Source organism: Periophthalmus magnuspinnatus, chromosome 17, assembly GCF_009829125.3.
Source record: "Periophthalmus magnuspinnatus isolate fPerMag1 chromosome 17, fPerMag1.2.pri, whole genome shotgun sequence".
Classification (NCBI taxonomy): Eukaryota; Metazoa; Chordata; class Actinopteri; order Gobiiformes; family Gobiidae; genus Periophthalmus; species Periophthalmus magnuspinnatus.
Window position 1 is genome coordinate 4,406,494 of NC_047142.1, and position 24,828 is coordinate 4,431,321.

A 24,828-nucleotide genomic window follows, 5' to 3' on the forward strand; every position below is an offset into this window, starting at 1 on the left:
TTTTAAATAAATTTCGGTTGCGTTGTGTGACTTTGTCGTGGAAAAAGCCTGGTGTTTACCCAAAGCTGCGTTTGTGAGACGTAGTGAAGTGTCCCTCCACATTGTGCCGCTTTGCCGTCGCCACAGTCGCTCCGCAGATGAGATACGCGCAGGTTTCTTTTACAGTCTTAAATCGTTGTGAAAGTGATCTCTTTATTTTCTACCATGTTTTGGAGAAAGAAACTGCATTCAGCGCATCCTCACAGCGCTCGCGAGCGGAGCACTGGTTTTGTCACGCGCACAATACTGACCTTTGAAGTGAGTAGGTCAAAGTTCACCTTAACTTATCTATCTACACTTCACGTATAATGAACATATGTTTAAGATATTGTCATTTTTAAATCTATATAAACGCAAGGGTGATTAAAAAATAGCAACAGAATAAAATTAAATTTTAGATGCAGTGAGTTGTGCTATTTTTAGAACTGGTCTGCGGGCGACTCATGTGGGGCTTGGGGGCGACATGGCGCCCGCGGGCACAGGGTTGGTGACCCCTGCCCTAGACCAACGAGCCGACGTGTAACGCCTATCTCCCTTTTTTATATTTTTACGTCATTATCTGTCAGTTACGGCAAATACTCAAAAAAAGTGTTATTTTATGGTTTATTGAAAGCTGCCGGTTGATGGTTGTCATGTCCAACTATAACTCTATTCAGCATGATTATAATTTTTTGATAATTTCCTACACCCATAAAGTACATTTACAGAATGGATTAAACAAAAAAAAAAAGCATGAAAATTTACCAAAATGTTTCTAAAGTGTGAAAACATTTATATTTGTTCTGTAATTACTGAGAAAGTCGTACGCATAACTACAACAATTAATTCGCAATGAATGGTAAAGACATGTTCCAATTGCTATGTGTGAATAAAATAATAGTTCACCTGGTTCTCGTTGTTGATTCTTTTAAGAATGTGGAAGAGTCAGCACATCTGACTGTTCGGTGGCATACGGGTTTTATCTGGTGTCATGTGACCCGTGCTCAGCCATCTTGTGGAAAACGAAGAGAGAGAGCCACACACACAACCCGCATACAAATCCTGTGCTGTCAGATCAAGTACAGGTAAGACAACCAAAGTATATTAGAGTGAGAGCAACAATCATATATCCAGATACAGTGCAGTGTCAGTGGGTTGTATTGCGGGCTGGGGTGCAAAGATCTATGGTAAAAAGCTTCATATTTTCTTGGCCTGTCAGCCTCGGGACGTCGTAGCTCTTGTGCGGCGCTGAGCTCTGCGAACTGCGGCCGAGTTGTCAAGGAAATGTCAGTGCTGCTCCAAGGCCGCATGTTGCTAGTCAGCTTTAGCTTATTAGCTTGTGTGTTAAGTTCAGGGATTAAGTTGTTACCAAGAAATGTTGACCCAAATAAGGACCTAAGTATGACTTGATTACAAACAGCCTGATGTGTCAGTGCTGACAGTTGTGTCTAAAGCGACACCTGACAGATGGCACATACATATTTGTGGCTATTAGTTAGCCAGTTGACATCATATGCTAATGTAGCTTAGCACTACCAGGGATGACTGTAGCTTTGGTGTATGGCCCACGAGTGTTAAAAGTGGATTATTGTTACACGATTCGCACCTTTGCTATTCTTATTATAAAACCTGTTCAGTGTTTTACTAAATGTATCGGGCAGCACATGTGTCATGATGTCTAATACACGTATTTAACGTTGTCATACAAATGATGTCTCCCTCTTAAACTTCCCCCACTGCAGTAACTGTACCAGCCGTGACAAAAGTGTTGAACGATGACAATGAGTTGACTGTTTTTTTTTTTAGTTTTTTTTTTTTTTAAGAAAGGTTGTTGAGAGATTTCATCACAATAAAAACTGTTTTGTTTTGGAAAGGTGTACGTAGTCCACTGTGCAGCTGGATCTTATTCTTGTTCTTGATCATGACTGCAGAATAATTTGTTTTAGTGGCATTAATACGATAAGGAGTTTAAAACGTGTAGATTTTAGAAGTAATGTTGCTTTTTATTACTCACACGTGGTTGTCTATTCCATATGGCCAACTTGTGCCTGTGGGTGTCTGCTTTTTGCCACAGATTCGTCAGGGGCTCTGTCCGGTTAAATCAACTGGTAACCGTTTAAAAATATGACGTTATTACTTTGTTACATATTTACTACTTGTCAAATATAGGTGTCCATAGTACTTTTGCAGAAAGAGCAACTTCCTAAAATAGATTTAGCCGATTTGAAATAGTACACTGGTTGCACTTGGGAGTATGGAGTGGGAAGTGTCCTAGCAATACATTGAGGTCTTGGTTAATATATAATGCAAATGCATATTTAGAAAAACAAGACTTTCAATGTTTGCATTGTTTAATTTCACATAAATATACACTTTTGATCGTATTACATATTATATTTGTTTTGTATTTTAATAGAATTTAAGAGAAGAATGGCCGAAACCCAGACACTCAACTTTGGACCAGAATGGTAACTAAGCAAATCTTATTTATGTTTATTTTTTTATTTTTATTAAATTATTTTAGGCTTGAGGCATCCTGCAGACTTGTTACTCAAGTGTAAGACAAACTTTGTGTTCTTATCAGGCTCCGTGCCCTGTCTGGAGGGGGTGGTGGCAGCAGTGGAGGTGGAAGCAACAACTCTGTGTCTTCCCCTCCACTTTCACCTGCGTTGCCAAAGTACAAACTTGCAGACTATCGCTATGGGAGAGAAGAAATGTTAGCACTTTATATAAAGGATAACAAAGTGAGTCATTTTCAGAGCCTCTATATACTGTCTTTCAGTTGTCGTGATTGTGCCTTTGATGAGTAAAAATACAAATAGTTTAATTTTTTTAAGAAATGTGTTTTTTGTTTTTTTTTGTATAGATTCCTATAGACCTACATGACAAGGAGTTCCTTCCCATCTTGCAAGAGGAGCCTTTACCACCTCTTGCACTTGTATCTTTTACAGAGGAAGAACAGGTAGATGTCAAGCTAGGAAGCAAAATTTATATTTTAAAATATAAAACATAAAAATAACCCTGCAACCTTGTGCTTTATTTGCAGAGAAATTTTTCCATGTCTGTAAACAGTGCAGCTGTACTTCGGCTGACAGGGCGCGGAAGTGGTCCGATAGTAGGAGCACCAAGAGGTCGAAGTACATCAAGGGGTAGAGGTATTGCTTGATATGAGAATTATAGACATATTTTGAGGACAAGTCAATCCCAGACAGCAGGTTTTCAAGCAGTGACTGGACAGTGCAGGCAGTTATACTACTTGAGACAATTCACACATTTTTTTTCTTACACAGGATACTTTTAGCAAAAAGTCAGCAAGTGCTTTGGTTTTCTATTATTGGTTTTTCAATTTTTTCATATGTGAATATGATGATTTTGTAGGTCGGGGAAGAGGTGATGGAGGATTTTACCAAAGAAGTTTTGATGATGTAGAAGGGTTTGGCCGTGGAGGGCGAGAGATGCATCGCTCTCAGAGTTGGGAAGAAAGGTATTGTTCAAATACTTTTTCAAATGTGTGAAAAATGTATTCTAAATGTATCTGTACAATATTTTCAGGGCAGATCGAAGGTTTGATAAACCAGGCAGAAAAGAACCAGGTGTGTTGATAAAAGTTTAATGTTTTGAGTGATCTATACTAGATGGTGTATTTATTAGTTTTTTGTGTCAACCTCCTAGATGCTGTGCCTGGACATTTCCAGATTAACCATAGTAAGTAAACATGTATTCTATACAGGGTTTCTTCCCATAACATTTGCTGGTTAAGTTGTTCACTTGTTGGGATTGTATATCGGACATGGCAATGGTCATAAAAACTGGTTTAGTTCATTTCAAAACTTTCTGCAGTAAAGGTGAAAAATAAAAGACAAAAATTATTATAAAATGCGGAAGTGAAGGAGGACCTGAAGACATCTATTGTTGTGATTTTTACAGTCCGGGGGAACTATGAGGAGGCTGTGCCAGGCATACCGAGAAAGCATGACTTCATACGCTCTGAGAGTGAGAACTGGCGCACTTCTCGTGATGATCAGAACGGTGAGGATGATGAGGGGGGTTGGCGCCTGGCAGGTTCTCGACGGGACAGTGACCGCTGGTGCCCCCCAAGCCCAGGTGGGCACTCGCCACGTAATGCCTGTCAAACAAGTTATATTCCTTTTCATATACTGCTGTGTAATGTTAAAAGTACCTGCAACCAGCATAGGTTTTCTGCTCTGTGTTGGTATTCAAGACTCTTCAGTATATAATCAAATTCTCATCATTACCAAATTTAATTAAACATTACAATGAGCGATTAAATAATCAAACTAATCTGATCAACTGTTGAAGCTCGGCATACGTCCTGTCTTTATAAACTAAGCATTAAGCAGGTATTTGTGATAAATGAATATGAAACCTGAAAACCTTACTGTTTGAAATCTTCCCATAGATGCACCTCGGTCAGCTGGGTGGCGGGAACACCCAGATCAGCGGCGGCGTTTCCCATTTGATGCCAGGGACGAGGAGCGTGGCTACAGGAGGCCACGGTCAGGCAGTGGAAGCCTGGAGGATGAAAGAGACAGCCTCCCAGAATGGTGTCTAGAGGATGCTGAAGAGGAGGCTGGAACTTTTGACTCTTCGGGGGCATTCTTGTCACTCAAAGTACAGTGTCACAAAGCATCCTCAGGCAAGCATAACTGTGGGAAAGACAACTGCTCAACTATTTATCTTTGTGTTATTAGAAGGCCTCAAAGGAGCCCATTATGGAAGAAGCAGAACTGGATTTTAAGCCAGATGAGTGTGAAGAGGGTTTGGAGGAGGATGACTGTCAGCTACAAGAGTCCAAAGAAACAGAGACTGAGGCCAAGAGAGAGTCTGACCGAAAAGGTTCATTTTAATCAAGTCCTTCACAAAAATGTTTAAAGTTTTTTTTAGGAAAGTTTATTATTGATTACAAGTCAGTTTAAATGTAATCACATGTAAAGTTAATCTGGCAGGAGTCTGATGAGTCCTAGGCAAGGCAAGTTTATTTGTATAGCACAATTCCGACACATAATTGACCTCGGGCCGCTCCTGTTAAATGTGTTTGTATTATTTTCAGTGTTGAAGTCTGAATATCCTATAGTTCCCCATTATGCAGATTTTAAGATTTTGAAGCAAATGTTTTTTTGGGTTTTTTAAAGAATTGCCTCGAGTGCCAGAAGAGGCACCACGTGTTGTGTCACCTGTTTCTACCCCCATCTTGGAGCCACCTGCTGTCCAGTCATTATCTCAGTGTCAAACTACTAGGATAGAGGAGCCTGAGAGGCCAGCTGAGCGGACAGACAGACTTCCCCCACTTGAGCTACCACCCGAGCCCTGTAAAGTCCCCATCCAAATCCCCATATCCAACAGCTTGCTAGAGCCCATTTCTATGAGTCACATTTCCACTGCCCATACAGGTAGGCCTTGCATCCATCTGCCAGAGACCTTGACACTCTGCTGACTGGAGTAATTAACATGAGTTCTTTTTCCTTAGAACATCCTGTTTCTGTGCATACTGTCCATTTACCACATCAAAAACCTATGGAGTGTCCTGTGGTAACAAACACATCCTTACCCTTCTCATCTAATTTAATGGCACCCATTGGCAGGCCCACAACTGTGTCACATGAAACGGATGAAGATGAGGGATTAAAACACTTTGAGCAGGTATGTCCTTTCCAGAACAGTGTTTTGTTTTGTTTGTTTTTTTAATAAATTGATTCCATCTTCCATCCCTTTTCAGGAGGCAGAAAAGATGGTAGCTTATCTACAGGATGGAGTAGCTGATGATGACAGACTTTCAGCCAAGAGTTCAGAGAAGCCCAAAACAGCAGGTCTACCTTTGTCTCATGAAGCTGCTTTGAAGTGGTTTTATAAAGATCCACAAGGAGAAATACAAGGTAAGACTATACCAGAATAAACAAAAGCTTGTCCCAAATGTTAAAATAAAGCAGCTGCCTTTGTTCAGGTCCTTTCAATAACCAGGAGATGTCAGAGTGGTTCCAGGCTGGCTACTTCACCATGTCTCTATTAGTTAAAAGAGGATGTGATGAGACATTTCAACCTTTGGGTGAGATCATTAAGATCTGGGGAAGAGTACCATTCACTCCAGGCCCTGCTCCTCCGCCTCTCCCAGTGCGTGTTAGTCAATTTTCATATTTATATGCAGTACCATTTATTGGCTCAAGGTGGTGTGCTTGTCTAACTTTTGGCAGTACTACATGCGAACTGCAATGCCCTTCTATATAGTAAATCGTTTTTCTGACTTGTGTCATCTGCAGGCTGATACAGATCAAGACAGATTGAAACGGCAGCAGGAGATCAGTGCTCTATACCAATTACAACAGCTTCAATATCAATATCTTCTCAGGTACATTATCTGAATTAAAGGATATTGGCCTAAATAGTGGTTCTGTTTGTCATGGTTCTGGTCATTCTTCTTTAGGCAGCAATATGCACAGGCCTTGGCCCAACAGAAAGCTGCTGCCCTCAGCTCCGCTCCTCTCCAACAGCAGCAGCAGCATCAACAGCAGATCAACCTCCTCCTACAGCAATACCAGGCTCTTAAGATTAGGTACAATATGTGGTTGTACTTAATGATATTTCAGGAAGGCATGGTTACATTAATGTCATAATAATGCTGTATTTCACTGCTGATGTGTCTGTGCTTTCAGGGCATCTGAGAGCCTCCTACCTGCAGTCACACGCGCCCTGTCTGTACCAGACTCTGGTTCTGTGTGGGAGATGCAGAACACCTCATCTCAGGCTACGTGTACACCAAACCTACAACAAAGTGCTCCCAGCAGTGAGTGTTCATGTTAAAACAGATTTGTCATTTAGACTACTCTATTGTTTAAATTTACTCTTACTTTACAGCATGGGATGGTAGCAGTGTTTGGGATTTGCCTATAGATTCATTGGCACCGGCACCCACATTAGAGCAGATGCAGCAGTTGCAACAGTTAGAGAAGTCAAAAGCTGCAAAGGTAACACATGTTGAGAAATGGCTTTATTTCCACAGATTTTTACTTTTTGTTTTAATTTTATTGCTTTTTTTCTATGCAAATATTTAATCAACCGGTGTCTTTGTTTCTGTTAGGGGTTTTTGGATTCCACTTTTACTAAAATGAAATCTAATTTGTTCTGTTGCATATTTAGTTGGAAATGGAAAGGCGTGAAGCTGAATTGCGGGCTAAAAGGGAAGAAGAAGAAAGGAAACGATTGGAAGAAGCGCTGAGGGCCAGACAAGAAGAAGAACGCAAACGCCTGGAAGAGGAGGAACTGGCACGGAAAAAACAGGTCTGATGCTCAACCGTGATTAAACACTTTTCGTGTTTAACCATGGTTGACCACATCTCAACTTTGTCAATATATAGGAGGAGGCACTGCGGAGACAACGAGAGGAAGAAGAGGCCCTGCGCAGGCAGAAAGAAGAGGAGGAAAGGCTGGCCCAGGAAGAAGCTCTGCGTAGGTTAGAGGAGAGACGGAGAGAAGAAGAAGAGAGGAAAAAACGTGAAGAGTTTCTCCGCAAACAGGTAAGTCTTACAATAAGAAGACAATCAATTTAGCATCCACACCATGTTCCTCAATAACAAGTGTTCCACATTAGGAAGAGGAGCGCAGGAAACAAGAAGAACTGGAAACACTAAGAAGACGTGAGGAGGAGAAACGTGCAGAGGAGGAGGCTGCAGCTGTTCTGGCTCAGCAGCAGCTGGAGGAGCAGAAACGGCGAGAACAGGAGGCTCAAAGGCAACTGGAGCTGCAGCGGCAGAGACAGCAACAGCAGGAGGCGCTACGGAGGCTGCAGCAACAGCAACAACAGCAACAACTTGCACAAATGAAGGTATAGGACTAAATTTGACATCATTGTGTTAAACCTAAGCTCCCACTGATGCTTATATCTTACATTTGTTAGCTTCCATCTTCGTCAAAGTGGGGCCAGCAGACGACTAGCTCAGTAAACCAGAATCAGAACACTCTGTCTCTAGCTGAAATTCAAAAACTTGAAGAAGAAAGAGAACGTCAAGCGCGAGAGGAGGCAAGAGCAAATGAAAATAATGAATGATGAATGTAGAGACTGCATGTTGACATGCTTTGGTTTGTATCTACAGCAGCGTCGCCAGCAGCAGGAGCTGCTGAAGCTCCAGCAGCAGCAGGCCGTCCTGCAGGCAGCACAGCCCCAGGCCAAACTGTCGGGATGGGGCACTGTGGCCAAACAGCCTGCAGCTACAAAGTCTCTGCTGGAGATCCAGAGGGAGGAAGCTCAGCAGATGAAGCAGCGAAAGGAGCAGCACCCATCCACAGTCACGCCACCGACCCGAGCGCAGAATCGAACAGTACGAAGTTTTGTTTTCACCACCTTCAAGCTTGTGTCCCATGCCCGGTTTAGTCTACACCAAGTATGGAAAACTAACTGTTCCATCACTCGATACCACAGTCTCCTGGAGCTGATTTGGGTTGAAATTTCTTTTCTCCTGAAAGCTTTGCTTTAGAACTGTATTTGACATTGCGGTCACTTACTTCATAGAATTTACTTTGTCTTATCAGCTGTGACATTTTGTGTTCATCCTTGCTCTTGCTGCATGAATGATAATAAGTACTCCACTGTCAAACCAGAAAATGTCTGTACAGTTATATTAGATAAACTGTATTTCTAATAGTTTTTGTCCCCTATATTTTTATTCTAGACTACCCTGAGTAGCTCTGTGTGGGGCGCGGTTAACCCTGGTTCAAACTGGGGCTCAGACTCCAGCAGTATCTGGGGGGACACCCACAACTCTAACATGGGCTTTTGGGACGAGGCAATAAAGGAGGTCACCCCGCCGCCCACACAAACAAGAAAAAGCAATGCTCAGAAAAACAAGGGAAACGCCAACCTCAGGTAAACGCCAAAGCAAAATGTAAAATTTTTCATAAGCGAAAGCGCTAAGTTATGATGAAAGTGTGAGTAATACATGAGATCTGATGTGTTGTTTTCTTCCAAAAGTAATTCTCTGAGTGGGCGAGCCAGCAAAAAAGTTGAAGAGGAGGAGAAGCTGCTTAAGTTGTTTCAAGGAGTGAATAAAAGCCAAGACACCTTTATGCAGTGGTGTGAGCAAACTTTGCACACTCTCAATACAGCCAATAACCTGGATGGTAAATCTATTCACCTTTAAACGAACTTTAAACTCATCACTGTCTTGTATAAATCAAATATAAAATGATAACCTGCTCCTCTGTCCTATAGTTCCTACGTTTGCTTCTTTCCTCAAAGAAGTAGACTCGCCATACGAGGTGCACGACTATGTGAGGGCCTACTTGGGGGACACTCCTGAGGCCAAGGACTTTGCCAAGCAGTTTATTGAACGTCGTGCCAAACAGAATATGAATCAAAGACAGACTCCACAAAACCAGTCCTCCAAGCAACAGCAGGTGAGTAAGACTTTGTGGGTTGCTGACCAAGGCTTATCCTGAGCTACAACTATAATCTCAAATTGTTCAATAAAAATAAGCATGTGTCCAGTCAACACCAATTCAGACCTGGGGTTTAAGCTGCTCATCCACCCAGAGATTCTTGGAACTATTGATGACAATGAGCATGAAGGGTGCAATTTAGGCCTGTCACAGTAACACATTTTGAAGTATGATATATCACTACAGAGAAATATTGTGTTAAATAATAATACTGAAACTATTTTACGCCACTGACGCAAAGCAGGATAATCCCAGTTAAATGGACTGTATCGATAAAAGGCCTAAGCTGTCATAAAAAAATAGCAGAAGGAACCAATATTTAGCCAGAGAAGTTATTTAATTTGCCCTCTACAGCTCAAGTCGTGCGTTATTGCATAAAAATGGAAAAAATCTCACCACTATCGCAAAGAAAGTTTACACACGATAAAGATAGAGCTCCAAAATGTACTATTCCAGCTTTCATATACTGAGAAATAAATTGATAAAGTGCATTTTTAAAGTAAATCTTGACATGTGATTATTTATTGGTGGAAACCAGTGCACACATATTCTGCAGCGAGTGAGAGATACGACACAACGGAAAAAGGAGATGTAGATAAAGCCACAACAGACTTCATTTTGTCCAGCTCCAAACCAATGTCTGCACAAAAGCAGTGCTACACCACACTCTGCTTTACCCAGAAGCCTTCACGAAACCACAGCATAAAACATTGGCATATTTGTTTGTTTGATTTGAATTGCTTAAGATGTATCCTACAGAAGAATTCAATGTTTTATTTAGTAACTTGCGGTTTTGTCTTTGGGCCCATATCTCTACCTACCAGTCCTTATTTAGTAATTGTGAAACTGAAGTGCATGCTTCAAATAATTTTAATAAAATCTATGGGCTATATGATTTTATTCCTCAATGATCTGTGCCACATTTACAGACACAGGTTTCATGTGTGTGGGAGTATGCAGCTAGTCGTCTTATGTCAACGAACACTTGGGTAAAAAACTGTATTTGACAGCTGTTTTTAAGAAGAGGTGTAATATAGATTTTGTTTTAAGATGCTAAATACTAAACTCAGCCTGTATTCTGACACTGCAGTTTATAAGGCTGTCTCGTGGCCCTTTGGTTTGCTTTTTATTATTGACTTTGCTAATGCATCTCATTAACGTAAAAAAGTGATACTCTGGGCCAGGTTTGTTCTTCGGTTCTTGTTACTACAGCGACTTGTGTCATCTCTGTTTAGCCACAGTGGAAAAGAAATGAAGCTTTGTGGGAATAATAATCTTTGCATGGTATCTTTTTGTTTCTGTTTATTCATCATTTATACCAGTGCAGTATTTCTTGCGCATGACCTTTTGCACAGTGTAGTTTTGTAAAGTCTGATGTTTTCTATTTTCAGGATTCTGTGTGGGGCAGTACGGGATCCTCTTCTCTTTATCAGTCTAATCTTATGAGCGGTCAGCAGCAGCGCTTTGAAACAGTCACCTCAGGGAAGAAGAAAAAGAAGCAGAAGATGGTCCGCGCAGACCCGAGCCTTTTAGGTGAGGAATGCTACTTCAGATCAGTTCTCATGCAACGTGCAACATTTATTTATTCAAGTTGTGTTATGTGTTGAAGGTTTCTCTGTGAATGCATCATCTGAGAGGCTGAATATGGGAGAAATTGAAACTTTGGAGGACTTTTAAGGGACTACAGCCAAGCAAAGCCCCAGTGACTTTATCCAGTTTGAACAACAGCTGTTTTACCCCAAACCTCTCCCCTCAAACCTGCTACTTTTTCAATCTGCCTTGACTTTTCAGTTTCTTCAACCATCTCAGTCTAAGTTGTGACCCCAAAGGCAGACGTCTTTTTGCCTTTTTAAAGAATCTATTTGAGCAGAAACTTAGAAACACTAGAACTACATCTATGGCCAGTGCAAATAAATATATAAATATCCGTTCTAGTATGCTGGAAATAGTTGCAGTTGCAGATCATTTCAAAGCTGGCCGCCTCCTGGACTTTGGGTGTAAATGGGTGGGGTGTTGGGATTATTATGGGAAAGGTTAGACCGAATATATCCAATGTGTTTTTTTTTCTTTTTATTTATTGAAAATGATCCCCCTCCCTTTCAATCCCTCTGTTCCTCTCTGTTTTGGCTGGATGTTCATGGATATTAATGGCATAGTAGAGCCCAAGGATTCATGCCCGCCAATGTCCTGTTTTAAGGACATGTTCAAAAGTTCCAACTAGTTATCTATTTCTTGTAAAATACTAGGCTGTTTAAAGAATAAAATTTCAACTCTGCATCTGTATTATATTATATGGAAATGAACTGCTGGAGTCATACTTTTTTATTGCGGTATGAAATAAACAGTCTTATGAGTGGGCTGTACACATGTGTGTGCATCTTTCAATAACAAGACCCCAGCGCAGTTCCACACTCAAATAATTCTACGTTAGAATGTCTAAATTATGTTGATAATGTACTGAGCTTGTTTTTTAGGATGTTGCATGTCTATGAAGCACAGTCTTTCATTATTACATGTTTTAATGTAATGCAAATAGGAAGTGAAACTCATTGATTTTGAGGAAGCAGCAAATTTCAGCATAAAATTTGCATAGCTGTGACAAAGGCCATTGTTAAGTTTGATTTTTCATAACACCATAGTATTATGCTATTTAATCTAATTGACTACTTGAGTGGAGACTTTATTACATTTGAGAGAGTGATTTTGTTTTCAGTAGAAATGCAGTGTTTGATCTAATGTGCCCTTTTGATGCCTCTGAATTTTACACTTCACAACTACGTGTAACACAAATTCCAGTGACCCCAAGGTCAGCTTGTATTTTTAACCCTAAACGCTGAGGGTTGGGGGGTGTGTGTACTTTGAATGATGTTTTCACAAAGTACACACTGTCCAGAGTCAGACAGTCCTGTCTTGGGCAGTACGCACCTCGCCCCTCCCCGTCTTATAAGGCCTTAGACGTACCTTTCCCCTCTTGTGCACTTCCATGTTCTTCTTCAGTTCCGTTACAGCTGGACCTGATTCGGGGCAACTAACGACTTTCTCCACGTCGCCATGGTTCCAAGAAACGCTATCTGCAGAATGGTCCTTCTCATGCTTCTAGGCTTCTTGGTGAACCTTGTAAACACAGGTAAGATGATTTATTATGACGTTTTATCTTTCTAAAACTGTGTTATTTCAAAAACCATGTGTGTGATAATACCATACAGTAATTTACTACTTGGGAATGTGCTCTAAAACATTAAAATATCCTAAGTACGTCTAGACTTTCCTCCTTTTTGCCCCACACGCGCTCGGGTTGGCTGTGCGGGGCAGCTCGGTGTAAAAGATGCAGTTGTTGGAGCTGTGAATGCTGTGCTTTGACAAACAGGATGACTCAGTGGCTTTCATGAATCCTGAAATCGTCTGAAACGCAACACTTGCCACCTATGACGCACGTTAAACCCAGATCTCACAGAGGCTGGTTTGAGATGGTACAATGTTGGCAGATTTTAACATTTTATAGATGGAAAAAAATTGTCTGAGATTAAAAAGCTGTGAAGTACGTTTTGGTTTTTGCAAATTATAGCGACGCACTGATCTGAGGTGGGGTCAAGAGGCCACCGGGTTGACAAGTTGCTTATTTCCTGAGACAAATATGTGAAATGCCAAAGTCACAGTGGAAGGTCTGACCTGAGAAGACCTCCTTGTTTTTGACAGTTTAGTGTTAGAATTGTTTTTGTGATCACTTACTTACATTTATGTTTTAAGAAGACAACCACACCAGTGTCTTCACATCTTGCACTGAAGCGTATTGCACTGAATCTTATATTTGTGACATTATTATTTCATTTTTTTGACTTATTCAGCTGCAAATAAAACTACATTTGAGTTCTTTGTACAGTGGAAAACATCTCAGTCGCACTAGTCCTCCTCAAGAACATCCATAAAGTGTCGTCCTAAGCCACCTGCAGCCTTTGAAACTGTCTTTTTGTAATAGATATGAAACCCTAATGCTGATTCAGGCCTAAAAAAGTCAAGTTTTCTCATTTCAAATCATACTCCTCTATGGATGACTTGCTTCCCCCTACTGTGATGTTGGTGTGGCTGTGTCAAAATGTTTTGGTTGCAACTCTCAAACAGTCCTGACCACACCACCAACCTGATGATTCAAGCCTCGTGACACTCCGCAGTCTGCTCAGCATGGGAGATACGGCAGGATGTGTCAGAAAAGCTCACTGACTCATACAATTAAAAAGTATGAAACAAGGCAGCGAGAAGGCCGCAGTTGTCCAGTTTGGGAATTGAACGATTTTCACGCACGCCTGTCTGCTCACAGTGCCACCTCTCTGGACGGTGTGAAATCCTGACTAGAGACACCAACAAACGGTCCTGTGTTTTAAGTTTTCGCTGAGACTTTACCAAGACTTGTCAGGCTTTTGAGCTTTTTGAATCTGCTCTTTTAAGTATTTATGGACTGACAGCTGGAGCGTGTCTTCAGGTGTGATTTCAAAAAAGAATTTAGGTGCTCAAAAAGAAAAAACAAAACTTCAAAAAGGTGGTGTTTGAAACTCCTACGGAATAAGAATGCGTAACAACTCAGGACTCAAACCCAAACTAGTTTTTTGACGTAGAATATGACAGCACCTTTGAGCTTTCTGTGGATAATTGGCTTCGTTAAATCACTTTTGTTGTGATTAATCAGTCAAATCAAGGGACATTGGACCTGCTATGGTAAAAAATATAACATTATTCATAAATAAAAAATAAAAAAATGATATAACTCCTTCCAACCCAGTGAGACCATATTTAATTTTCCCTTCTGCCCTGCTACGAGACAGGTTTCCGCACATAGACACTATTTAATAAACAAGTTTGTTTGACATGGAGTGGCCGGTTCGTACCTGCTTTGGGCTTGGGCTGGTTGTTACTGGCTGTCGACCGCACAAGCTGCCTTTTGTGCCTCCAGCTCAAGGCCTCATTGATGGCCATGTTGGCTGGAGGCCCCAAACTCCAAACCTCGAGCCAGTTTGTCCACAGGAAGCTCTCACAAGACAGAGTCAACACAGGAGCATCAAAACACAGAAATTACACAGCCAAACATTTGTGACTAGACTGTACCCGGGGGTGTGTGTTGTAATCCTATGAATTATGCTCTCCACTTCCCATAAAGTAGTTTTTTTAGGGTTCTATAGAAGGAAAATGGGTTGAGAGAGTTTTTGGTGGGCGCCAGAAGGTACAAAGTAAATAAGTCGTGTTAAATAAGCACAGGGTAAACATGTTGGTTTTCTTGGTGTGCGTCCCGTTGACGATGGGATCAGTGAATGCATTGGCTTGTGTGCGGAGTTTATTTACTTCTGAAGATGAGGATCAAATGTTTCTCCCTTTGCAATTAGGACTTCACACAAATGGCTTAACGGCTGTTTGATTACAAGACAACGACGTTTAAGATCTCTCTGGTTTGTATATTTGAATAGCTGAATGTTCTGAATATTGTAATTTACTTTTCAAATTAAGATAAAGAGGGTCTTTTGTCAACCATCTCATAAAAGCGAGTGAAATCATGCGTTCTGAGAAGAAGTGGGATCAGTTTCTTGTCCAAACATTTGAATAGGCCTTTCACAGACATTGCATCTGTGTTTTTTTTCCATGCTTACAAGTTTTTTTAGTGATGTATACTTCAATACAAGAAATGCTCAATCTACTGTCCATCAGTTTGTTCCTCCAGGCAGCAGCTTTACCTTCAGTTTTAACTGGAGGTGCATTTTAGAGATTTCAAGGGGTTAGTAAACCTGTTTGGACATCAGTCTGATTTATCAAAATGTGGTTCATTCTGTGTTAACATGGTCTATTTTAGTTTATTTGATGTTAAGCATAAATGTGTGGTTATGTCCTAATGGAAAATAAAACATGTTAATATAATCTGTGGATAAACGGTGAGATGTGTAACCTACAAAGACGCCTTTATACGAGGGCCTGAGCCGTTAGGCAGTGACACTCTGAAGTAACTATAGCTCCTCTCACAAACCAATACATTTCCACCAGTCTCACATTAAACTGTTGCACTTTACAGAAACACTAGATCCTGGACTAACGTCTCAAGACAGCCAGGACACGTCCGGAGATGACTTACCCACTGAAGTCACCACTAAAGACACCTTCCACGAAACAACAGGGTTACCTGCAACCGACGACTACGAGGACACCACACACAACCAGACTGTGGAAGAGGAAGAAGGTGCATGGTCCTGTTTTCTTACCAAAGACTACAATCCCAATCTCCAAGAGTTACAGTTTTAAATGTGAACATTTTTAGTTCCCTTCATCTGTAGATGACTAAGTGTTCTGTCTTTATGTTCATACAGACTCCCTGGGGCCCGGGGCCATCACAGCCATCGTGATAGCAACATTCCTGGGAGCGTCTGTCCTTCTTGCCCTCATCGTCATAGCCCTCAGAAAGTTCACAGCCTCCTAAAGCCCCGCCTCGTGCATGTGTGAGAGTGGTATGAGAGTGTACGTGTTTGGAGAACTGTGAGTTTGTGATTTTTTTTTTTCTTTTTAGGGGGGTGTCTTGTCGACTTCTCAGTTCCCATACTGCCTTCCTCCTCATCAATGATGAGTTGCTTCGCTAGATGCTAAATGTGGCAGGTCCCTTTAAGGCAACAGCCTAAGTTTAGATTTCCTGTTCAAAGCTTCATGTTTAAATGTTCACCCTCAAAGACAATGTGAAACTGGCTGGTTCTTCCAGTGCAAAATGCTGCTGTAAAGACACAGTGGCTTCAGAGCTCCAACTCATCTTTAGTCTTATTTGTGTTTTGTTTGTTTTTTTCCATCTGTTTTTATTTTGAACTCATATATTTGTAGAACGCAAAGATGACAATAGATATGTAGATTTATATTTTTACAAATACAAAGTGAGTAATGAGGAGTTAAAGAGGGACCTCAGACATGGAAACTTTATCAATGATCACACTCAGTGTTTTCTCTGATGCCAAATACAGTTTATAAAAGTAAACCTGATCTTTCAGTCCCAACAGACTAATATTATTATTCTAAAGGTATTCAGTATTTTTTCATTACAATTTTTGGTCAATCATTTTGTGTTTTGATGTTCTAGATGTACAAAGAATAAATGTGGTTTCAAAGGTTTTAGAATGTATTTTATATTTGTACTTTATTAGTTTTGTTTGTTAGAACATTGTCTGGCCACACGATTCATATCTTTCAGACCTGTTGCTCCTGCTGTCAGTGCACAAGAATTATATTTGTGGTTCTGAAGTACTTTCTGAAAAGATAAAATCAGTGTCAACCCATATCCTGCAGGCTGCCACCTCAGCACCTGAAACCAAACACAAAACCAACATGTCTCTCACTATAAAGTGTGAACAACAGTTGAAATCTGTCAAACTGTTTCTCACATGATGGTCATATGAAAGTGGCATTGTCAATTTTAGGAAATTCTGCCCGCAACAAAAAAAACCCCAGTGATGTTTGTCATTTTAACTTTTACATTAAACATTTTACTGAACCTGCGTTAAAACAATTCAAAGTTGCAAGACAGAATTCATGGATCATTTTAAATAAATAGTAAATCATTTTTGGGGCACAGCTTTACTTGAAAGACTGTACAGTGTAATGTGGGTTTTGTTTTGAAAAAATCTATCTACATGAAGAGTGGCATCAGTCAGGAAGTGATGAAACTTAAGTGAAAGAAAGCAGAAGTTTGTCTGGCTGGTGCTGTGCAGACTGCCACACATGACCTGAAAACAACTGAACATCAGCACGGTAAGATCTCACTCACACTTCACTCATCTCCACGTTCTCAGAGGTGCAACAGTGGAAAGTGACACTGCGGAGGTGAAAGATTAAATATGAATGTGTATTGATGATTGACGGTTGTTTGAATGAAGATGCATGTGGAATTAAATGAGCCAAAATGAACCAAATCTTAATGAAAATCTATCTACACAGTGCACTTTTTTTTATATTTGCATAAGATAAAGTTGTTGAAATGTCTTATTTTTTAACTGAACATTGACTTACATAATTGTGTTGATCAGTTTAAGATTAATTTAGTGATTTGGTGATTTAGTGATTATTTTAATTAGTGAAACTTTAAGGCAAGAACTGGATTAAATGTGATGATTGTTGTGTGTGTTGGTGTTAGTGTGCGTGTGTTTAGCTGTGATTTCAAAACACTAGTGACTAAAAGTTTCTTAAACCCACTCGTTTTGGTGGTTTTTAGTTGTTTTTTTTGATTGACTGTGGGAACTCGCTCAGCATCATTCTCAAATCTTTTCTTTTTCTGTTTTTTTTTTTTTTTTTTTGTGGTTGTTTTTTAAATCTCTCCACAGCTGCTCTTCTTCTTTTCCACTATGACAACCAACTGTTCTTTTGAAGCTGTGGATGACCTGATGAAACATTTGGAGCTCGTCATCTACGTGCCCATTTTCATCCTCGGTTCTGTCAGTAACGTCGGAGCGCTGTTTGTCTTCTGCCACGTTCTTCCCAAATGGACTGAGCCGACCGTCTACATGACCAGCCTGGCGTTGATGGACCTCGTGCTCCTGTTTCCTCTTCCTTTCAAGATGCACGCCGCCAATCACCTGTGGCCGGCTCACATGCAGAGACTTTGCTCCGCTCTGGAAGGCCTGTACTTCTTCGGAATTTACGGCAGCATCTACACTATCACGAGTATATCCGTGGAGCGCTGGTTGGCCTTGTGTCAGCCGTACAAGGCCAAAGAGCGGAGGTCACGCAGAAAAGCCCTGGTGATCTGCGTAGGCGTGTGGGCGCTGGTTCTCGTGGTCATTTCGACGACTATCTCCAGTTTTAGACAACCAGGAGGCGCTGAAATCCACTGCTTTCATAGTTTTTCCCCACAAGGCTGGAGGCCGCTGGTGATCGTCTGCCTTCAGGTGTTTGGGTTCCTGGTGCCCGCCCTGGTCGTGGTGTTTTGCTCGGTGAGGACCATACGAGCGCTGCAGGGTTTGGAGCAGCACAGCCCGCAGAGCAGAGCCTACATAAAGTACATCTATAGCAGTCTGTGCTCGTTCCTGCTTCCCCTGACGCCCAGTCACTTGGCCATCCTGCTGCAGTTCCTGGTGAGCACTGAGAGGTAGAACGTTGAGCTGGTTACCAAATATTCAATTAAATTCATCTTTAATCCAGGCTTATGGTTCATTTTTAACACACAAGGACAGTGATAATACAGTAAATACAAATATATACGCACAGAATTTGTAGTATTTTCTTCAGTCATTACATTCAAAATCAAACATTATTCAACTTGCATAAGGTTGTACATAACTTTTCTATCATAAAAGGGTTTAGGCTGAAGTAAAATAGACTTTTACTGTAACGTCTAACCCTATTTAATAATAACAAAGCACAAGAATTCCAAGAAAAGCAGCAACACTTCTACAAAATATGACTCATAATGTAACGAATGAAAAACTAAAAACCACAAACCCACAGCAGTTCATATAAATCATTCCTGAGTTAAAAAGTAATGTTTAATGCCTCTTTTTAAATGCTTCTATTGTGTAAGAGCTTTTTAATTTATCATCAAGATTGTTCCACACAGTGACCCCTCGAAACAGAAATACAATAATGTTTTTTACTGGTTTAATCTTACTTTTTTTTTTTTTTTTTAAATCTACCTGTTCGTTTAAGATGATTTTGACTCTCTGTTTGAATAACATCTGTAGACAAAGGGGAGCTTATGATTATCTGCTTTATACATCAAAAAGATCACACAGTTTTACTAGTTTTAACTTAAGAAAAACAGGATTTGATACTCAAAGCAAAATAAATAAGATTATGTCGACGGCTGAAAGGCGATCTGACCTAAATACTTCTTGTAATTTGGTCATTGTAATTTTGTCAGTGCTATATTTGATTAATTTATATTTATTGAATAGGCCACAATAAAAATCTATTAGTATTACACATATACACACACGCACACATGTACATTTATAATTATAATGTGACTTTTTTGAATATGTATTAATATATTTGTAAAGGCTGTTTAGTTGGAAAAGAGAAAAACAAAACAACTTAATCCCCTGATGTAATTTTAGGATCTGTGTGACCTGAACATAAACATATTCTATAAGTGTTAATGGGTGTGGATCAGAAAACAAAATGACATTGTGCGTAACAGTGTAGTCATTTAAAGTTTCATGTATTCTGGAGAAACTCAGTGACTTATGGCTTTACACACTGCTTTTAGGTCCACCAGGGCGAGATTGTGGACTGTGACTCAAAGACTCGCATCAGTCTGTTCCTGCAGCTCGCCCTGTGTCTGTCCAACGTCACCTGCTGCCTGGACGCTCTCTGCTATTACTTCATTTTTCTGGAGGCCAGGAGCACCAGGAAGATGTTGAAGTTATCTACGAGCAGCCACAGGAGGCCCACGTTCAGCACGTCTGAAGTCTGACCTCTGCACAAACCAGGACTAAATGACTTGTCAGAGCGGACCAGTCTGTAGCAATAAAGCACCTGACTCCACTGACCACGAACACGAAAACGGAAACGTGATATTTGAGACAACACATGTGGACATTTCTGTAGCTGTTGTGTTTATCTGTGACAACGGCAGCTTGTTTTAGTCTTGAGATAACGCAACTGTAAAGTAAAAAGGTCTGTAGTAAGATAGAAAATAAAGTCTAATATTGGTGTGTAAGATAAAACATATGTACATAAATGTTCATATTTATTCAAATTTTTATTACTATAATTTGAAACATTATAATATAAAAAAAATTACCCAACCCTATTTTTTTGCAAGACAGACACATATATGTAAATAATTTTTATAAGCTTTTGTATCTTTTGTAAATTCATTCATTACACATACATTATAATATCATCTTAGTTTCCCTATTTTTGTTAACAGTATTTTGTTTGTTTTAATTTATTTGACACATATATAACTAAATACATTTGAAGAAAAAAGGTGAATTGTGTTTTATTATTAAACTCGTAGTGACTGTTTTAAGGGAATAAAAGGTCACATCTTTTTTCAAACCCAAACGTGCTCCAAACAATATTGTTTATGTCTAAAGATCTATTATTTAAAAATAAGACCCAAAAACATAAGGTTCATTATTTATTTTAAAGCAGAAAGATATTACAAGAATCTCATGTACAGCAAAATAATATGAAATATGAACACATTTGAGACGTCTCTGTCAACAGAGACAATTTTACATTAGAAACGCCGCCCAATTATTTCAATTGGTAATGAACAGTGTTGAATTATGCCAAAGGGGTTTAAGAAAACCACAGTCAAAGTGAAGACGGGGAAGAACACAACAGAAAGAGCTTTGATGCCATAATTCTACAGTAAGTGATATAATCTCTACCATTTCACTTCTAGTCTAACGCACTTCAGCCCATCATAGACTTTGGTTCTCCTGCTTCTCTAAAGCGCAGCTTCTAAATACAGTCTGAAGCCATAAAATCAAAAGAAATATGAAAAGTGTCATACCAAACCAGAAACTAAGAAATGACTATTCATGAAAACATTTATATACAAATATATGCAGGAAATATTTTAAGAAGGAAAATCATTTACAATTTATATTGCTTAAGATATTATATACAACATTGAATAATGAATCATTTAAGAAGTGTCTAAACTATGAGGTAAGTTTTGCAATTTTTGCTTTAAAAACAAAACAAACTATTTAAGACACAGAGTGCAGAGCCCTCACAGACATAGCACTGCGTGAAAACAAATCCACACTCGACATTAATGTTGCCACGCTGGACGAGCTACAGATACAGTATATTCAGACACATTTAAAAAGTCCAGAAAAAAAACAAAAATCTGTGACAAATTAAGTTTGTTCCACATCAACACAGAAATCAGACACAGATATAGTGTGGGACAAACACTTGCTCGTAAAGTGCAGTAAAGCCTAAGGTTTCAGGAGGTATTGTTTCAGGTTGGCTTCAGTGTTGAATAGTCGGAATTTCTGCAAGACGTTTACATCCGATCACAGATTTGAGTCTCGACCACAAACGTGTTTTCGAAGTGACGAATGCTGTGGCACTTCTGTGTCTCGCGCCTCTCCACACCTGGAAGATCAAACAGAGGATGCCATCTTTGAGAAACTGTAAATAATAATGAAACCTGGGCTTGGTAATGTTTCTCGATGCAACAGTGAATGAATCATCTGAGGTTATCCCTGAGAAATCACATCCATATATGTACTACAAGGGAATTTTGTTGCATCATTTCTGAGGCTCCTGCTCCAATCAAAGCCTCCAACGACACAGAAATCACTTGTGCATCACAGCCTCCTCCACATTGTGTGGATGTGTCCACTGTAGTGAGTCACGGAGCAGGAAGTTCCCTGGCCTCCCACGTAGCCACAGGCAGCCTGTGAGGAGGATTCTAACATGGACAAGATCTGCAGAGTTTGGGAGAAATGCCCTATTTGGAGTGAACGTGGTTGTATTTGTTGTACGAGGCTTCTCACAACAAGTTTACGCCTACACAACTCTATGTGTGAATGCAGTCTTGCTTGATGTAGATTTTGGTGGTATGGCTAGAGTCAGAGGAAGTGGAAGAGAATGTGTACTCACGTCTGTGACTACGGCGTCGAAGGCGGTAAGTCTCTTTGCTGAAGCAAAGCCTGTGGATGTAAGGACCAAGTGACCTCAAGCTCCTCACCCTCCCGGTCACCACCATCTCCTCATGAATGATGTAGGTCTGAGGAAGGTATGTTCCCCTCTGTGGCAAGACAAGCACATCAGGCATTAGTTGTGGATGGGCCAAAAGAAGCTACTGACACATTCTCATGCAGTAATATTCTCCAATAAAGACACAAACCAAGGTGCCTCACCTTGACATTGATTAGCAACTCCCAAAGACTCCGTGGAGGCATCACCAATGTCGTATTCAGCTCTGTGATGTAGCACTTGTCCAGGGCAATGTCATAATAAGCAGTGAGCCCCTGAAATAAACAAATTCAATGTGTCACAAAAAAGTCTTAACCATAAATATGATATTGTTACATATTGTAATATCTTACTCTGTGAAAGTCATGGATAATATCAGCAGGGTCACTCCCTCCAAAGTGTGGCACAGGCACACTAATCTGCTCATAGTTGTCTTCAAGGTAGATGCCAACATTTTCTTCAAGCTCCTGGCGACCCCTGAGAGGAGCAAAGACTGAATCCTCATAGACAACTCGACAGTGGAACAAGCTGTCCTCAGGCATCTGGAAATGAGACAAAAAGAAAACTACATCAGCAAGAGATGCACCAAACTGTTTCCCCAGATTAATATGAAACAGTTTTAGGACAGTTATGTTCATTGAAAATCTTGGCTCACCTGAGATATGAAGTAGTGGCGATAAACATACACAGAAGCAACTATCAATCCCAACATGAAGATGACCAGACCAAACGCAAGGCAGAAGAGTCCAGTGGGAAAAGGCCGTTTGGACCTTACAGGAAGAGTCAGGTGCTCCTGTAACAAGAAGAGAATTGGTTAAAAAAAAATCAACACCAACACAGTTAAGAAAAGTAAAATTCATTTTAAATAATTATGTGTGGCCCAATACATTTTATATCTAGAAGACATGTCGCCTTCTCAGCGCTTGTGATTAACTATAGGGACATCATTTATATATGCAATCATGGCAGACGTCTGGCAGACGTAAACTGGGCAGAGAAGAAACATGTCAGGTCCAAACCCACAGTCTCTCAGTCAATCTGGTGTCATCCTTACTACTGTTGCCATGGAGAGCGGAAGCTGGAAGAACAGATTGTGTGACAAGCTCTGACGAAGACGTTGGCACGTGGCCGTCTAGTGCTATTCTTAGAGGACAACTTCCACAATCCTTATTTGCAGAAAGTTCCCTGGAGCCCTCAGTGGGAGTCAGAACAAAAGCTATTGCGTAGAGTAGGGGTCTTTTAGTAGAATCACCCATATTTATAGATCTTCACACATCAGCTGTGACGCCTGTGCTACTGTCTCTACCAATCAGATTCCCAGAATCCTTTGAGATCACAATCTGTGATCCTATATATAGAAGATGCATCACAACTCTAAAGAAGTGTTGCATTTGCATAGGGCATATTCTATATGGAAAAACCTTGGATAACACCAACTTTCCCAACTACTATCCAGGAAATAATTCAAAAATTGTTGTGTGTTGCAGTTTTTTGAGGATAAAGTATAAGTAAAATAAGATGAAAGTTATGCTTCAACTTGATTTTAAATGCCATTTTTGTCAATATAAATTATGAAAGTCATCATGAAGAAAATATTTCCACTTCTCTTTCTTAATTATGAGAACATGAAACAACAGATTTTCCCCCACATGCATTAGAGTAACATGGGCTGATAATGATTAAGCTCCTGGTTTGAGTCCACTACAGGTGCAGTAATCTTTACTGAGGGAATATAAGATGCACCATTCTGTGAGACTGTGGTTGAATTCTCCTTTTTACCCACGGACAAAACCTTGAACATTAACTCATGGGCAAACAGACTGCAGAATTTCAACTCCAAACTAAAAGGCACACAGCTGCAGAGAGCACCCAGCTGCAGAGAGTACCCAGCTGCAGAGAGCACCTACACTGACAAAACAAGGTGACGTAATGTGAAAGTCGCGAGGTTGAAACCTGCAGAGACGTCATCCAGTTATGTTTTTATTTTTACATACTGTAGGCCTGTTACTAATTAAAGTATTTACTACTAGTGCAGATGCTTTATTATTACTGCATTAAATACTTATTATATCTTTTAGATCATATTTCACAATTAGTCCTTTTAAATATTTAGTTTCTGCAACTAAAGAAAATCAGTGAGTAAAAGAATAAACAGAGTGAAGTATATAATCACTGTACAATTATAATCACTGTAGTATTATGATCACTATAGAAGTATAATGAAGCCTGAGAACCTGCTGAGGTGGTGTTTGCAGGATGCAGACCCTGACACGACCACAGCCCAAACAAAGACGGGACAAAGTGTACAAACTCACGTGGGCCTGGGGGATAACGATCTTGTCTTCATCGTTGTCTTTTTCTGGCTTCTGCGCCGAAACTGGCTGAAACGTGATCTTCACCATGTTTTCTGCGGCTGCTCGCTGCTTTGTCTCGGTTCTGTTTTAGTTGCACTGCGTCCATCCACAGCGCTGATACACAGTTTTATACCGAGGCACCGGATCGCCCCCGGGACTCAGTGACGTCAGAAGAGCGTCTTCTGTGACGAACGAACGTTGTGTGGGTCTCGAGGAAAAGCCGACACGTAGCTGTCAAAATAAGAGTCTGTTACCGATAATTTCATACAGAATCGAAAAAATATCTCCTTTTGTTGCTCATTTATTGTTTAATAATAATTTTAAAACAGATACTACT

The 24,828-nt window shown here is 40.2% G+C and overlaps 4 protein-coding genes across 8 annotated transcripts; 3 read left to right on the forward strand and 1 right to left on the reverse strand.

Moving 5' to 3' along the window:
- Positions 1–974: 974 nt before the first annotated feature.
- On the forward strand, positions 975–11,828 carry gigyf2 (GRB10 interacting GYF protein 2). 5 transcript variants are annotated; one of them, XM_033982980.2, is made up of 29 exons: positions 975–1,103; positions 2,435–2,486; positions 2,603–2,762; positions 2,885–2,980; positions 3,065–3,173; positions 3,397–3,502; positions 3,571–3,611; positions 3,691–3,723; positions 3,946–4,047; positions 4,439–4,650; positions 4,731–4,875; positions 5,172–5,429; positions 5,507–5,679; positions 5,756–5,912; positions 5,981–6,153; positions 6,294–6,382; positions 6,458–6,586; positions 6,687–6,817; positions 6,889–6,998; positions 7,171–7,311; positions 7,389–7,547; positions 7,622–7,855; positions 7,928–8,050; positions 8,124–8,348; positions 8,700–8,893; positions 8,999–9,147; positions 9,239–9,423; positions 10,857–10,998; positions 11,075–11,828. In XM_033982980.2, the coding sequence occupies exons 2-29, from the start codon at positions 2,449–2,451 to the stop codon at positions 11,140–11,142; spliced, it is 3,882 nt and encodes a 1,293-aa protein (XP_033838871.1). In that variant the 5' UTR covers positions 975–1,103; positions 2,435–2,448; the 3' UTR covers positions 11,143–11,828. The 5 variants fall into 5 exon arrangements, with proteins under 5 accessions (XP_033838871.1, XP_033838869.1, XP_033838870.1 ...); XM_033982978.2 differs by having other exon boundaries at positions 1,012–1,103; positions 3,946–4,122; XM_033982979.2 differs by having other exon boundaries at positions 1,012–1,103; positions 3,946–4,122; positions 5,981–6,147.
- Positions 11,829–12,046: 218 nt separating this feature from the next.
- On the forward strand, positions 12,047–18,545 carry snorc (secondary ossification center associated regulator of chondrocyte maturation). The gene is made up of 3 exons (XM_033982983.2): positions 12,047–12,592; positions 15,515–15,679; positions 15,807–18,545. Exons 1-3 carry the CDS (start codon positions 12,517–12,519, stop codon positions 15,914–15,916), a joined length of 351 nt encoding a protein of 116 aa, XP_033838874.1. The 5' UTR covers positions 12,047–12,516; the 3' UTR covers positions 15,917–18,545.
- LOC117385675 (G-protein coupled receptor 55) lies at positions 17,817–20,393 on the forward strand. The gene is made up of 2 exons (XM_033982981.2): positions 17,817–18,545; positions 19,679–20,393. Exons 1-2 carry the CDS (start codon positions 17,817–17,819, stop codon positions 19,883–19,885), a joined length of 936 nt encoding a protein of 311 aa, XP_033838872.1. The 3' UTR covers positions 19,886–20,393.
- Positions 20,394–20,545: 152 nt separating this feature from the next.
- Positions 20,546–24,667, reverse strand: itm2cb (integral membrane protein 2Cb). The gene is made up of 6 exons (XM_033982982.2): positions 24,453–24,667; positions 22,793–22,930; positions 22,491–22,679; positions 22,302–22,412; positions 22,042–22,189; positions 20,546–21,531 (listed from the first exon to the last, which is right to left on the reverse strand). The coding sequence occupies exons 1-6, from the start codon at positions 24,537–24,539 to the stop codon at positions 21,440–21,442; spliced, it is 765 nt and encodes a 254-aa protein (XP_033838873.1). The 5' UTR covers positions 24,540–24,667; the 3' UTR covers positions 20,546–21,439.
- Between the last annotated feature and the right edge of the window lie 161 nt (positions 24,668–24,828).

Bases quoted from the DNA above. Each gene is read 5' to 3' on its own strand.
- gigyf2 (XM_033982978.2), top strand. From the start codon at position 2,449: ATGGCCGAAACCCAGACACTCAACTTTGGACCAGAATG. The intron at 8,051-8,123 runs GCAAGAGCAAAT...TTGTATCTACAG, and splicing joins AACGTCAAGCGCGAGAGGAG to CAGCGTCGCCAGCAGCAGGA. The intron at 9,424-10,856 runs GTGAGTAAGACT...TTCTATTTTCAG, and splicing joins AGTCCTCCAAGCAACAGCAG to GATTCTGTGTGGGGCAGTAC.
- snorc (XM_033982983.2), top strand. From the start codon at position 12,517: ATGGTTCCAAGAAACGCTATCTGCAGAATGGTCCTTCTCATGCTTCTA. The intron at 12,593-15,514 runs GTAAGATGATTT...TGCACTTTACAG, and splicing joins GGTGAACCTTGTAAACACAG to AAACACTAGATCCTGGACTA. The intron at 15,680-15,806 runs GTGCATGGTCCT...ATGTTCATACAG, and splicing joins GACTGTGGAAGAGGAAGAAG to ACTCCCTGGGGCCCGGGGCC.
- LOC117385675 (XM_033982981.2), top strand. From the start codon at position 17,817: ATGACAACCAACTGTTCTTTTGAAGCTGTGGATGACCTGATGAAACAT. The intron at 18,546-19,678 runs GTGAGCACTGAG...CACTGCTTTTAG, and splicing joins CCATCCTGCTGCAGTTCCTG to GTCCACCAGGGCGAGATTGT.
- itm2cb (XM_033982982.2), bottom strand. From the start codon at position 24,539: ATGGTGAAGATCACGTTTCAGCCAGTTTCGGCGCAGAAGCCAGAAAAA. The intron at 22,931-24,452 runs GTGAGTTTGTAC...TTCTTGTTACAG, and splicing joins TCGTTATCCCCCAGGCCCAC to GAGCACCTGACTCTTCCTGT. The intron at 22,413-22,490 runs GTAAGATATTAC...TGTTTATTTCAG, and splicing joins TTATCCATGACTTTCACAGA to GGGCTCACTGCTTATTATGA.